The 14,868-nt window shown below is 38.8% G+C and overlaps 1 protein-coding gene across 1 annotated transcript; it reads right to left on the reverse strand.

Annotated features, from left to right (window-relative positions):
- Positions 1 to 1,685: 1,685 nt before the first annotated feature.
- kmt5b (lysine methyltransferase 5B) lies at positions 1,686 to 13,250 on the reverse strand. Its single transcript, XM_055221019.1, has 10 exons — positions 12,934 to 13,250; positions 10,290 to 10,531; positions 9,614 to 9,761; positions 8,759 to 8,924; positions 7,751 to 7,866; positions 6,804 to 6,964; positions 6,212 to 6,231; positions 5,997 to 6,133; positions 5,018 to 5,217; positions 1,686 to 4,037 (listed from the first exon to the last, which is right to left on the reverse strand). The coding sequence occupies exons 2-10, from the start codon at positions 10,441 to 10,443 to the stop codon at positions 2,680 to 2,682; spliced, it is 2,460 nt and encodes an 819-aa protein (XP_055076994.1). The 5' UTR covers positions 10,444 to 10,531; positions 12,934 to 13,250; the 3' UTR covers positions 1,686 to 2,679.
- Positions 13,251 to 14,868: the final 1,618 nt, after the last annotated feature.

Raw genomic sequence — 14,868 nt, forward strand, 5'->3', positions numbered from 1 at the left:
CATTCTAGGTAAAGTGATGACATCTCCATGGGACCAAGATGGAGACAGACACTCCACATGAAAAGTTACACAGTGCACCTTAAAAGTTTAAGCAAAAGGCTATTTTTTTACATTTTTATTTTAAGTGCATTTAAGATGTTTTTACAATTTAAGAAATGATTTTAAACACTTTTAAAATACAAACTTACAAATTTTAAACACTTTTACAATAAGCATACCTTTTTCTAAGTTGTATATTGTTTAAGTCAATGGTAAAATGAATTTGATTTTTACTAACATATCCACAAACTGTTGAACTGTATCCTTATTCGATTCAAGCTATTTGTGACTAAAATGTGTTGAAAATGCTAACGAGAGTATTTCAAGTTATTTGTTGAATTGTGCATAATTAATACATAGACAGAAAGCAACCTCTTTGACTTTGACTCTATAGGGCATCTCATAGGTGTATGATTGTACAAATGACAAAATAACCTTGCCAAATGGTTTCAAATATAGGGATATGCCAGTTCTTTTGTACAATGAAGGTATATGGGATATTTCCTATTGGCAATTTATATCTATTAGTAGTACAGAGGAGCAGTAAACAGACTTTGTGCCATGTGAAAATAACCAAAACAATTGTCACGTTATACAATGACAGTCTGTAAAAGTGATTTGTGAATCATGTGACTAGGGCTGCGAAATTTATTTTGTTTCCTAATTGTGCAGCTCTAACACTTTTTATTCTATTATTTAACTATACAATACTACAACACATATGACTGCCTAAAAACTTCTCCTGGAGCCTATTATTAAAATGATTAACAAAGAATTTGAAAAAAAAAACTTATGGAGATTTATTTTTAAAGGTGTATTTTGTAACTTTTCTAGTCAAGGTTCTGTCATAGCTGTCTCCATGGTGAGGTTATAGCTTTCCCTATAATATTCCACAATGTTCCATGGAGATACACATATTTATCTCCATGGAAACAAATACTAAGAATTCATGTTTTTAAGTGTATTTTTGGAGCAATAAAAACAATGTAGCTGATCAAATGCAACATTAACAAGTTTAATTTCATACTGTGGAACATTCTAGGCAAAGTGCATCATCTCCATAGCGACCAGAACAATTAGAGACACCTTTAATAATTTAAATTCACACACATACATATTTTAGTGCTTGGGTATGCTCCTTTCAACCTATAAGCTTTTTACTATAGAAAATAATCTTTGTCAAAATGCTTGTGAACTGCCAAAGCTAGCAATATCCCAAACCAACCTTCAAATTACAAAATACAAAATGTTTAAGAATTCTTTCAAGTCAACTTCTCACTTTAGTAACAATGATTTTTCCAGGAAGCCATTTTGTTTTTAAATTACTTCTTTTACATCAACACAACAGTTGATTAGCGAGTGATCTTTATTTACAGAAAAACACGAAGCACCACAACAAGAAACATCTCCACGAGTTTGAGTGACTTCAGCTCCAAATAATAGGTTGATTTTAATACCATTGACTAGTTTAGATTTACTTAATGCAAGATCCATTTGTAATAATATGAAATCTTTAAAATTAGATCTTGATGACTTATTTGATAGCTTTTATTTAATTAGTTATCAGACATATAGAAGTGACTTTTGGTAGATCAGACTAGGTTTTTTTTTTCATAATTAACGCCAAAAAATTACTTGCCAGCATATTCTAAACAAGGCCAATTCACTCAAAATAAAATCTAATTTTACTGAAAGATATTTTAACCTGAAAATATAAACCATGAAACTAGAGACAAATCTTAGTCGAGTCCTTGAAGCGATTAGATGGGGACCTTTTTCTTGCTCAATGACACCTTTTAATGGTTCTGTGCCCTAGTTCAGTAATTCCTTTTTGCATTCTGACCAGTTTTGTTCTGATTTACTCATCAGCCCCATTTGAAGGGTTTACAATATTTCAGGGTAGTTTCAATAGTTTAAATTCAAGCAAAATCTGTCAGTTGAATACACAAGAACGCATCAAAAACCTATTATGAGAAATATATTAGGCTCACACACTCTGGGCTAGACACAAAAAACAAACTTAATCAAATCTACTCAAATCAAGAACTACTTTGGACCTAGTTTAGTCCCGAGTCAGACCTAGTTTAGTCCTGTTATAGACTTGGGTTAGATCTCCCTTGTCAGTATGAGGTGGCCAAGTACTTTCTTTGTGGTATTTGGCGTAAAATGTTTAACAATCTGGCCATAATAAGTAAATAAATGTTAAAGGCGCACTGTGTAACTTTTCTTTTTGAATTGCTTGCCACCATGGAGATGGGAGATGATTACTACTTTGTCCAGAACGTTTCAGAGTATGACATTTAACTTATCTCTAAGCAGGTGACATCACCAGGCCAGGTTGCAGGTAAGATCTGTGGAAAGGCAAGCCCGCACACAGTAAGAATGTATGTTTATCAAGGTATTTTTGAGGAATAAAAACACCCGTAACTGAATAAACATAAGCTAAATATATAAATGTAATGCTATACTGTGGGACATTCTAGGTAAAGCAATAACGTCACCATGGGACAAGGTGGTAAGCAGCCTCTTCATCAAAAAAGTTACACAGTGCAACTTTAACAAGTCAAAACTACTCAAATAAGTAATATTCTGAGTTGAAGCCACTTTCGCTCATGTAGGTGTTCCCAGTTTGCAGTGAGCTTATGCATTGAGCCTCAGTGACTGCTCTTCTCTCCTCGTGGAGGAGATATCTATGGTCATGGAGTCTTTGCCCACGATCAGACGGAGCCGTTTCGCAGGAGGAAGTGGAATGAAGTCGTCCTCAAACTCTGTGTCAAAATAATCCTCCTCCTCGTCTGCATTGTCTTCGTCTGATGAAGGTTCCCCCATCACCTTTGGGGGGCGGTGTGCTCCGTTTCGCGGCTCCATGCTTTGAGAAATGTCCCCGTTAAAGGGCACTTGGTCGGGTTTGGTCATGTGGGCCGCCCTCCGCGTATCGTCCGCTCCTTTGAGTTGTATTTTTAGCTTTGTTGAGTTACTGTGCACCACCGGAGCGTAGCCGTTATTGAGTCTGGACACGTACGAGCTGCCTTTGTCCTTGTTATCACGGTCCTTGCTCAATTTGATGCTGATTTTACTGGAAGAGGAAGAGGAGGCGGAGCTAGCGTCTTTGGGTTCATTTGTTTTGCTGCTGTTGCTGTCCCTCCGCCTACGTAGCGTTAGCTTGGGCAGCCCCGTGCTGTTTTCCAGAATGAGCTGAGCATCGTAGCGCGTGATCCGTCGCTTCTTCTTGGTTTTATCTGGAGAACCCGACTTCCTCTTGTCCCTTCGGAGCGATTTGGACATTCCGTTATAATCCCGATGTGTGTCCGTGTAACTTAGCAAAACATTATTACTATCACAATCTGAAAAGCTAGTGTTACTCCCCGATAGCGGCATTATTGTCTCTGCGTAGTTTTCGCATTTTATCGTCCGCTCTGATCTCAGCAAAGTCACTCGTTTCTGTCGTGTACACCTATTACGGCTATACCCTGTGCTAACCGCAGGCAAACTCACCCCCTGCTGGTGGTGCAAGTACTCCTCCATATCGGCCGGTTCAGTTTTAATCACCACTCCACCAGGAACGGAGCTAGCACCATCTAAACTATCCTCTTTACCTTCCTGATTTTTAAGAGTTCGAGCTGATCTGCGAGTTCTATAGGTGGAGCTACCCTCACTGCTTTGTAGGCTGCCATTCTCCTTGGCAGCGTGTCTTGTGAGGCATCCCCGAGGGCCTGGAGTTTGCTGCGTGATTTCCTGTGCGTCGTGCTTCTCCTTTTTAACAGAAACGTTTTTACATTGCGTGGTTGTCTTAGCGTCCCTGAGCGCTCTCGAGTCCCTCCTCCGGCTCCGCAGCGTCACCCTGCTGAGGGAGGGCCGTGGCTGGGAGGATTTCAGTTTCTTTGGTACCCTGTTATTGGTGACTCGACCTTGTTTGGAACATGAGGTAGAAAGGGATCTGGTTTGAGTCCTGTTTTTGTATTTCAGACCAGACGAAGACGATGTCCTTTTTCTGGCAGCTGCAACAAGAGAATAAGTTAACATTTTGATTTATCAAACCAATATTCAAGACTGACTTTTTTAATACAGAAAGAGACTGTTTTGTTAAACACCAAGTGCACCACGTAACTTTTCTGATGAGGGGGTCCGTTGCCTTCCGGTATCAATGGAGGGTTTTTTTTTTGTTTTGCCTGGAATGTTCAATATTGAGGCATTAAATATATCTCTTGAAAAACACCACACAGCTGCCTCAAGCTCAAACGTTTTATACATCAGACAAACTTTGTGATTAGAATTTGGGTAATATGCCCAAAAGAGCCCAGATGATGTTTTTGCCTGTTTCCGGGGTCGTACAGACAGTATCTTTATATTGCCATTAGGGAGTAAATAACTAAAGTCATCTAATCCCTCAACAAATTCATACTTCAATGTGATTGCTTAAATCCCTCTGTCACTCGTAGAAACTGACCAATAGGAGTGAGAGGGGAATGTGTCTGTGTTTGTGGACGTTTCCTTTGCACTAGTGGGACACTTTTGGTTGTTTTTGGCAGTACGATAAGATTTGAGCTGTAGGTGGTTATATCTATCTATATGTAGATGAAATGGTATTTATTCAAAATAATTGCGTGTTGCAAAAGTGTTTCATTCTGCCATTCATTTATTGCAGTTTGTGTTTAACAATATTGTAGATTTAGAAAAGTTTTTTTCTGGATAAACCGTTTTTTGTGTGTATGGCATAAAGATTCAATACTATCGGTTATTGTCTATTTTTTACTTCAGCGCTATATCACACTTGAAAATGTGTTATTGTGACAGACCTTGAACATAGAGCCACCTTAAAAAGGAGTACTGGATCTCTATGAAATAGTCACAGGATTCGGACTAGGTTTTTATTTATGTGTATTGTGGTTTTATTGTCTTCCTTATTCTGTGAAGAACTGCGGAATTACTTTGTGTACGAATTGTGCTATACAAATAAACTTGGCTTGCCAGCTTTCACCTGTGTGTGTGTTGTTGTTTTCCTGAGTCTCTGCGTCGGTGTGCGATCCCACAGAGTGACTGTCCGATCCTGCTCCTTTCTCTCCGAGCTTCTTCAGTCGGTTCAGCCGTTTGTCCGTCTCCCGCAGACCGTACTTACTGTTGATGACCGGCACCTCCACAGGAAGTCCTGCCCTCGACTTGAATGCTCCTGTGCCACGCCTAAGGGAGGACAATCAGAAGCATGTGAGGTTATAGGACCTTTTATGTTCAGTTTCTATGGTTTGGTTTAGTTTATAATTATCTCCATTAGCTTCTGAAATCTATGGTCCATGTTATTTTCCAACAATTAACAAAACCCTAACAACATACTCAAGTAAAACACTTCTTTTGTCTAGTTATCCAAATCAGTCATGTGTGGAAACATTTGTTTACCGTGTGCAAATTTTAAAACACATCCAAGACACACATTTGAGAGAAGGCTGAAAGCTGAACAGCTAAACCAACACAAGAATACCATGCATTTCAGAACATGTTTGGAGAGGTGGACTACAGAATTAGGAAGTCCACACAGGATATTTGTCATTTGAAGAGTTTAAAAGGTGGACTATGCAACGTTTCTGGTAAAGCCACCCGCTTGTCTCCATGGCAATGTTATTACTTTCTTTACCTGGAATGTTCCACTGTATAGCATTAAACTTGATGCCATCAGATCACCCTCTGAAATGCCACCCAGTTCACCCTAAGAATGCATGTTTTTTAGCAATAAAAATGCAAGACACACAATACAAGATTAAGACGTTTAATGCCATGCTGTGGAATATGCCAAGCAAAGCAATCATATTGTCCATAGGGATAAGCTGGGGGCCTCTCTACAAGAGAAATTACAAAATGCACTTTAAATAATTATAGCCTTTGTGATTTGCCTTTCAAATCATGAATAATCTTGCAGCCTTGACCTGTGTGTTTAAAATTCTGACCCTCTTTGTAATAATATGCACCTCTCACACGTGTAGCATTCACAAAACTCATTATTCTCGCCAAAGAAGCCGTCGCCGTAGTAACAGGAGATCTCTTCCCCAGGCTCAATGTCCCTCAGAACCTTCACACAGGCTGTGTCCCGACCTGTAGACACAAACTGCACAGAAAAAGCGCAAATAAGAAGCTGGAAATATCAGTCATATTCAAACATATAATTATGTTGCTTTGAATGTACCTTGCAATTTGGCCGACAGTCTGAAAAATACATAAAGAGGGACAACATTAAAAGTAATCTCCAGATTCATGAACAGTTTAGTTTTAATTAAACATTTGGGAAACTAAAATAAAATGGAAAGGTGTGATTTTAACTATATTTTAATTTAAAATTTACACAAATGCAAGTTAGACTGGTAAGGTCTTGTTTATTGGCCATACCCTCTTGTAGGTGACACTTCACCTGCTTTGCCTAGTATGAATCTGGTGTGTGTGTGAGCGTTGGTGATGGTTGGAGGGGCCAATGGTAAACTGGCCAACTGGCAACCTTCATTCCATCAGTCTGGCCCAGGGCAGATGTGGCTACAATAATTTGCAACCATCACTGAATATGGAGTGAATAAATCTTTCACAAAATTGTGAAGAGACTAATGCATTATTATTATTATTATTATTATTATTATTATTATTATTATTATTATTATTAATAATAATAATATAATTATTATAATTATGATGATTATTGTGATTATTATAATGATTGATTATTCATTAGTATAATACATTAACAAACAACCAAGAATTGTAGTGACATAGATATTGCACACAAGTACCATGGTTGATGAAGGCTGCAGGCCCAAGCCAGAGCTGAGCACAGTTCTTTCGGGTGGAGTACATCACACTGAAGTCGTTCTCCCCGTGTCGCAGCAGTTGGTTCTCCTCGCTCTCAGACAGCTCCGCGATGCACCCCACCAAGTACTCCATCTTATCATTTCTCTTCCTGAAAAATAAGGACAAATCACTTTAGACTAGTTTACTGATACCTTTTCAAATAGTGTTGTCAAAAGTACTGAAAATCAGATACTAAAAGTAGTATTGAAACAAGATACTAACTTGAACAAGCAACTAAAAAAAAAAAAATATGGACCACTATGGAACCTACCTGGACCACTGAGGGATTACAGAGATACAAGGCCATATAAGGATATGAAAGAAAGTACTACCATTTAATGTTGGAAATTACATTTTGCTGTCACTAATAAATATATATATAAGTATAAGTGACAGCAAAATGTCATTTTCAACATTAAATGGTAGTACTTTCTTTCTTTCTTTTTTTAATTAGCAGTATGGTATTGGAATTGGTATTGAGTATCGATTCTATTCCTTCAAAATAGAGTTCAAAATTGCTGAAGTGATCTCATCAACATTACCCAGAACTGAGAGATTCTTTGTCAGCAGTACTGAGCTGGGAGATTAGTCAATTCTGCATGTTATAGGTTGATGAGAAAAACAGGAACACCCAAAGGAAATTCAACCAGACACATAGAAAGAACCCACAAAATCTGGGAATCAAACCAAGGACCTTCTAGTGTGAGGTGAAAGAATTGGCCACTAGGCTAAATGCAGATTGAAAATGTGATGCATTACAAGAAGGACTTGATTTTAATTCAGAAATGTGCTTTGAAGTCATATTCTGAATTGGATAATCATCAAATAAGTACATTTCCAGAGGGTCCAAACTTTTCCAGACCTGCAATTAATAATAGATCCTTGTGGCCCATTACCATTCTTAGTTGCCACGATTTTGGCTCCATTTTGCTCTGATGAGTATCTGTTGCAGGGGAGGATTTCAAAGCCACTGTCCTGGGCAAACATTCGCAAGTAGACGAAAACCTGTGATATAAAAATTAGATGTTTAGTTGAAGCATCACATTAAATTCAGGGCTAAAAAACATAGAATTTTCAAAAATCCAATAACTATGAGGAACACTGAAAAAGTCATGTCAACAATAATAACTAAATATAAAGACAAATTTCTGCTTTTAAACCATGGAAAAGCTGAAGATTATGCCTTATACTGGTACTTTGAAAGAACCTTTAAATATAATCGGGTAAAAGTAATGCAGCCTTAATTTCTGCATACAGTGAAGCCGAACAAGTCAAAAGTGTATGAACACAGAAAAAGAGGGCAACACCTCATGATATCAGCTGAGGGAACAGAACATCTATTGAGAGAACACAATTTTGTCTATTGTGAGCTTTAAGCCATGTCACCTCATCAAAAACACCTAGATGTGTTTTGTTCCATTCAAACATGTTTGAGTAACCCTTTATTATTAATCTGTCTACATCTCCATAGCTCAAAATGCTCTGTTCCACCTTGTGGTGTCATGAAGCAGTGGTTTTGAAGTTAACAGGTACCTTTGTCCAGTAGAGATCGAACATTCCAAGACTGAAATTGTACAAATGATTCTAGGGAAGGTGTATGTACTGTAGTTTAAAAACACAGTGGAGCACTTTCTGTATTACCACATGACATCAAAAGGTGGAAAAGAGTGTTTTCTGTTTGAGAGAAGAACTCAGCCCAAATATGAAGTTTGTGTGTTAGACATGTGTGGATGAAACAAAACACAACTCCAAGTATGTTTGTGATGAGGAAACATTGTAACATAGATCAGCAAAAAATATATAGATATCTGGACCCTTTAAAGATTACAGAACCCTGTATGAAAGAAATCACAGCACCAGGTAGGCTTAATGAATGATAACACTTCCTATTTCTTACATGTTGTTTAAAGAGTTTTTCTTGAGCCTTGGTTTTATGGAGGAACAGGTTTCGGGCCCAGTCTCCAGACGTCAGCGCCCTAAACGCCTTCTCTAAATTGTCATGTTTTTTGAAGCGCTCAATGATCTCCTTCAGCTCCTCTTGTCTCCCTTTAACTGGCCGAAACCTGAGGAAACAAATAAACAAGATCAGTCATGTGACCAACACACTAAAGACATTCAGCTATTTATCGCTAATGACATATACTTCACAGCTGGTTATAAATACAAGGCCATGTGACTGTCATCCAGTAAGATACAGTTCATAGAAGTCTAAACTTGTGGAAGAAAACTTCTCCCACATGGGATGGTAAATTGTCCATTACTTAAAATTTTACTTAAAAGTTCCACTATGTAACCTTTTAAGTGGAGGGTTCATAACTTTCTTCTGTTCTGTTATTGTTTTACCTGAAATGTTCCACAGCATAGCACTGAATGTAACCTGACCTTGAGACAAAGGTCAACTGGACAAGTCACATGTCCAATCTTACTATGAGTGGGGTTGCCTCTCCATAAAACACATGGCTTTTTGAGCAATGTTAAACAGTGCGTGTACATTTGTAGTATTATTTATGAGAATGTATTCAAAGAGATTAATTGATTAGGTCTTCATAATGTATGTTGAGTACACCATATAAATAAGGTGGATTAACTCAGTTTCACCATAGTAGGATATTATCACCAGAAGCAACATATTGGGTATCATATTTGATCATGAGATAGCTAATATAATGAGAAAGAGTCCAGAAAACAACGAAGAAAATACCACCTCATGACATCAGCAGGTGAACCAGGACGTTTTGGAGACAGCACAAACCTGGTGTTCATTTTGTGAGTTTGAAAGCCCAGGTAAGGGTCCAGGATGAGGCTGGTGGTGAGGTCATCGTTCTCACACAGCTCTTTGGCGGTCATCCCTGAGGAGGGCACATACCGCCGCTCCGACTCCAGGCTGGACGCAGTGAACCCTGGAAAACACAAGATGATGTCATGTTAGAATCACATTCATAGAAAAAGTCTAAGTATACATAAATTTCATAATTGATTTCAATACTAAGGAATAGACTAAATAAAGAGTTTTCTATTAACATTATCAGAATTGATATTGAGTATTGAGACAATAGAATATCATTTTCAATATTAAATGGTAGTACTTTCTTTTATATGCCCATGTGGTCTTATATCTGTGTAATCCCTCAGTGGTCCAGGTAGGTTCCATAGTATTCCATGGGCGTATACTAGTCTATGTGGTCTTATAGTGGTTCTGATGCACTTCAAGATCATTCTAAAGCTATTCAGGAAAGGCCAATTTCTGTCCTATGAAAGTGATTTTTCAGTATCGATACATGCTCAAATGAGTATCTAATTTTGCTACTAGTTTTAGTATTGATTAGTATCTGATTTTTGTTACTTTTGACAACCCTAATTGCAACGTCTGTCTGAAAAAGCGTATCTCAGTATTTTTCCCAAATGGTTCAGCCCTATCCTGTACTCACTTCGGCTACATCTGCGGCTCCTCTGTAGGGCCTTGCTGTGGCGCGGGGAGCTCTTCTGTGTCTGGGAGCGGCTCGCGGGCGTCTCGCTGGTCAATTTGGCCCCGTGTCGTCTGCCATTTAAGACCATGTTCTTGGATTCGCCCAGCCACTTCATGCCCACAAGCCCCCGGGTCCAGGTGCATTTAGTCTACGAGGTGAGGAAACGCACTCAGGTGGGGAAGACTGGGGTCAGTGTAAGAAACCTGCACACAGAGACGCACAGATCAAAGCTTGGACATTAACTGATTGAAAGGACAAGAAGATTATTTGTAGCTGATGTCATCAACATTCTCTGGGGGTGTGATACTAACTAGAGGCATTGCTCTGTATGAATCTCTCAGACTTTAATCTGAGATTTATTTCAAGCAGAAAGAACAGACTTACAACAGGTGAGCTGATTTATGTTGTTAAACAACTCCCTCTTAACATTATCGTCACAAGCTAGCTAGCATTAGCTAAAAGTTTTTCAGCTAGTCACTCTCTCCTTTTTTGTGGAAAATCAAACACTTAAAATCCTGAAAAAATATGTTGTTTAAATTCATTTTGTATTTTTTCTTGAGTTTTCGGGCAATCTTAAAGCTTTTCTGGTAGTTATTGCTAATGTGTACATTGGGTTACCATGGTAACTGTCGAAGATCCTGCCATGAATACATGTCAAAACCCACCACTGCAAAGTACCAATTGTTCTTACGAGATCAAACAGTATGTAATCAGCAGGTTTTAATCAAACGGAGCACAGGGCTGCAAGATTAATCACAACTGAATCGAAATCACTATTTGAATGAATGCAATTCACAAAGGCTCCAGTTTTTGAATTATCATAAATTCCTCCACAATAAAACTAAATCTCCTATATTATTCTGCATAAAAAACAGCTAACCCTGTAGTTTAGATCTGTACAAACATATTCTGAAATGGGATTCTTGTATTAGTTTGTCAGTTCATATTTCAGTCTCACCTAGATGTGTTTAAAATGTGAACTTTGAATAGAATCCCATTATTAAAAGTGTAAATATAATCACAAAGTGTGCAAAAAAAAACCAAAACCCTGAAATTAGATATTTTTCCAAAATTGTTCATCTCTAAAGAAGAAGGGCTGTTGCTAGGTGAAATAAAGGTGGACTGATCAACAGCAGCATCCAGTGAGTTCACCATTCCACAAAGCAGTATTAAGAAGTAACGTTAAAGAAGTGCATTTGCATTACCACCTTAACTGCCAATTTCCCTGCAGTAAACGGTAGTCTACATAAATGTCTATGTTTAACACATCCTGATGAGAGTCTAATGCACGGTCGGTTCTTCCATCAAACACACTGGGGCCGCTGTGAAAGGGGCTGATGAATATTGTAATTACACTGAGCCAGAGGAGTAAACAAGGCCCAAAGGTGGAGAGACAGCGCCACTCAGCGGTAACCCAAAATAATGCAGTTTAATGCTGTCAGGCACAACAGCGGCAGCATCCAAGTTGTGAATTATTCTCAAAATTCCTCTGATATGATCATAGATGTCAATGTTTATATCTAGCTTTACTTTGCTATACTTTACAACGGCAGTACCAACAACTGTATAGCACCTTGCAAGGTGTTTCAAAATCTGAGCAGTGGATGCGTTAACACGTCTTCGGGATGTTTCAATAAATAAAAAGACAGCGAAGCCAGAATCCACACTGCAGACGGCACCGCGTGGATCGGTGTGGTTTAGTTTGGGCTCTGTTTGTGTTTTTCTGGCCCGTCTCCATATTCAGTCCCTCAGCTGCGGGCGGACCACAGAGCCCAGTGTGTCCTGGATTAGCATGCATCCGACACCGGCTCCGGCTCTGAAGGGCTCAAATACAGAATAAAACCTCACAAACCTCCTCTCCGGGCCATGCACTGACTTCAACTGCAGATAGACGGAAATGGGGCATAGGGCAGCACAGAAGTATCCTAATTTGCTCGAGGTGTGGCATTTGTGTCCAAACTCCATATTTAAAGCGACGTGCTGCGGATATCAATACTGCAACAATTAACACCAATGATGTCCAGAACAAAAGATGAAGCCGTATTAAAACATATGCTACTATGTTTCCTTTCACCATTAGTTAGGAAAGCCAACACACTTGTACTTACTTTGTGTTTTTTATCTCTTGATAGCATCAAACTGAACTTCAGTGAAGCTAACTTAGCTCGACTCACAGCAGTGCCGATTCCAAACATTTAACGGTCCGAGCCATTTTAAGGTTTTAAATTAGGGTTAATAGACACAAAATGATGATTTACACTCGTCCACAGCAAACCATCTCCTTCAGACTTCACACAAATATGAGACCGTCTACGTACCTGCAGAGCCCTGATCCTCATGCTAAGCTAAGCTAAAGCTAACAGTGTCCTGTGCGTTAGCTCGGGATGTGAAGCCTTCAGCAAATCTGTTCATGAGCGCATCAAAAGTTCCCCTGGCGCCCCAAACTGACAGAACCGCACTAAAAGCACTTAACAGAGGAATAAATGCCCGGATAAGTCAACACACGCTGCGTTATTTACAATAGCAACCATCTCTAAGCTGAGATCATTTCCACGCAGTGCTTCAGGTCGACAAACCAAACCGCACCGCCACATTTGATACTTACAAGGTGTTTTTGTAAAGATAAACGCAGAGCAACGCGGTGGATCTTAAAAATATTCCAGGATTGGCACGCTAGCTATAACAAAAATATCAGAGGAAACCCATTTTTTTCGGAAATTAACATTAAAATTCAAGATGGCGGCCTAGCAAGGGAGCGAGAGAGAGAAAGGCGCAGCTCGGCCATCCCCAAGAAAATAGACCCAAAACAGACGGAAAAATCTCGCTAATCGGGGTAAAAGTGTGGATAAACACCTCTATCCAGAATGATTAAAGACTTTAAATCAACATGGTACTATAATAATGACGTAATGGTTGAGAATAAAATGTTAAATCGCTGCGTTTGCTGTGCGCCACGGCTCCTCGGATGGAGACGAAAGTAGCGCCGCATAAACAAACCTCCTCTTCTTCCTAAAACATTTCACGGCCGAAGAGTGGCTCCCGAGGACAAGGAAAAGATAGAAACCACATAAAACTCGTGCATTTATCCACATTTACTGCCATAGTTTTAATGCACCCGCCCCTCATTACTCCTTAATGAGGGTACATATCTGTTACATAAATAGAAGCCCTTATTAGATTATTCCTTGGCATGTATTGCATTGGTAGTAGTAGTAGTAGGCAACGCCAGGAAATCCCATAGGTTGGCACAGAAAAGTTGTTTAAATTATGAATTAAAGGGCGTGATAGGAGTTCTTTCACTAGTCACGATTTATGTCATTCATTGGTGGGTGTGTATGTTGTTGTAGTGGGGTTTCTTTAAGTGGGCGGAAATTTAAATAATTTTTTGTGCATTTGTAGTAGGTTGGATAGCTTTTTTATTGTTTGGAACCTGTGTTGTCTCCATAAAGTGGTCCAGGTGCATCCATGGGTGCACCCATAGATGCTTCCATGTGTGCACCCCACCTCAGCCTCATTGCTGAAAGGATCTAATTCTCTCAAAGCATCATCAGATCCATACTAGAGAAATAATGTTTTTGGTGAGATTTAAGATCAAAATAGGCCTAGTTATTTATCTTGATTTTATTTTGTCTGTATACTTTAATTCTCCGTGATGCACTTGTACTTTGTGTTGCAACAATGACATTTATTTCTGCATTGTGGGATTAATAAAGGTTCTTTATCTTCTCTAAACCTAAATGGAGAATGGGACTAACAACAACAACAATAACTCTTTTTAGGCATTTATGTAAAGCCAGAGGAGGTATCTTTTTAGACAAAAAAAAACAACAAAAAAACAAATAATAATAATAATAATAATAATAATAATAATAATAATAATAAGCTTATGTTGTTGTTGTTATTTTTTTTATTGCATTGAAAAACATGCATCTTTACTGTGAGTGGACTAGTAGGAGGGCCTCCTCCAGCTGGTTTCCATTGAAATATTGTTTGTTTGGCTATTTCCATTACATGGTGTAAACCATATATTTACTGGATAATTGCTATAAATGAGAGCTTCTCATTAATTAAACATCCAAAATGATTTCCTCTGCAAGGATGTTGGCTCCCTTAGAAAAAGGAGGAGCTCGGAAAAGAGCTGATTCTCCTCCACATTGAGAGGATTCAACTGAGGTGTGAAAACCGGGAGAAGATCTAGGACACACTGGTGGGGCTGAGCTTGTCTCTTGGCTGGTCTGGGACCATCGATCAACCAGAGGAGCAGTTTTGGACCTCCTGACAATTGACACTTTGAAGTGACATCATGCTGGAGTGTTCTGCATGTATGTCTGTGGTGGAATATTTAGCAGTTATCATGATGACACAATACACACATCCTGATAAGTTTTTAGATTGTCTGGAAACTCAAGAAAAAGTTAAGTTAAAAACCACATTTTCAGGAGCCTTTTCATGGTCCTGTTTAGGTGCTTGATTTTCAACACAAAAGGTCAGCGTGACTAACTGAAAACTGTTGGCTAATGTTAGGTACCTTGTGATTGTA

The sequence above is a fragment of the Periophthalmus magnuspinnatus genome, chromosome 3 (assembly GCF_009829125.3).
Source record: "Periophthalmus magnuspinnatus isolate fPerMag1 chromosome 3, fPerMag1.2.pri, whole genome shotgun sequence".
Lineage (NCBI taxonomy): Eukaryota > Metazoa > Chordata > Actinopteri > Gobiiformes > Gobiidae > Periophthalmus > Periophthalmus magnuspinnatus.

Bases quoted from the DNA above. Each gene is read 5' to 3' on its own strand.
- kmt5b (XM_055221019.1), bottom strand. From the start codon at position 10,443: ATGAAGTGGCTGGGCGAATCCAAGAACATGGTCTTAAATGGCAGACGA. The intron at 7,867-8,758 runs GTAAGAAATAGG...TTTATATCACAG, and splicing joins AAAAACTCTTTAAACAACAT to GTTTTCGTCTACTTGCGAAT. The intron at 5,218-5,996 runs GTGCATATTATT...GTCCTCCCTTAG, and splicing joins GAATGCTACACGTGTGAGAG to GCGTGGCACAGGAGCATTCA.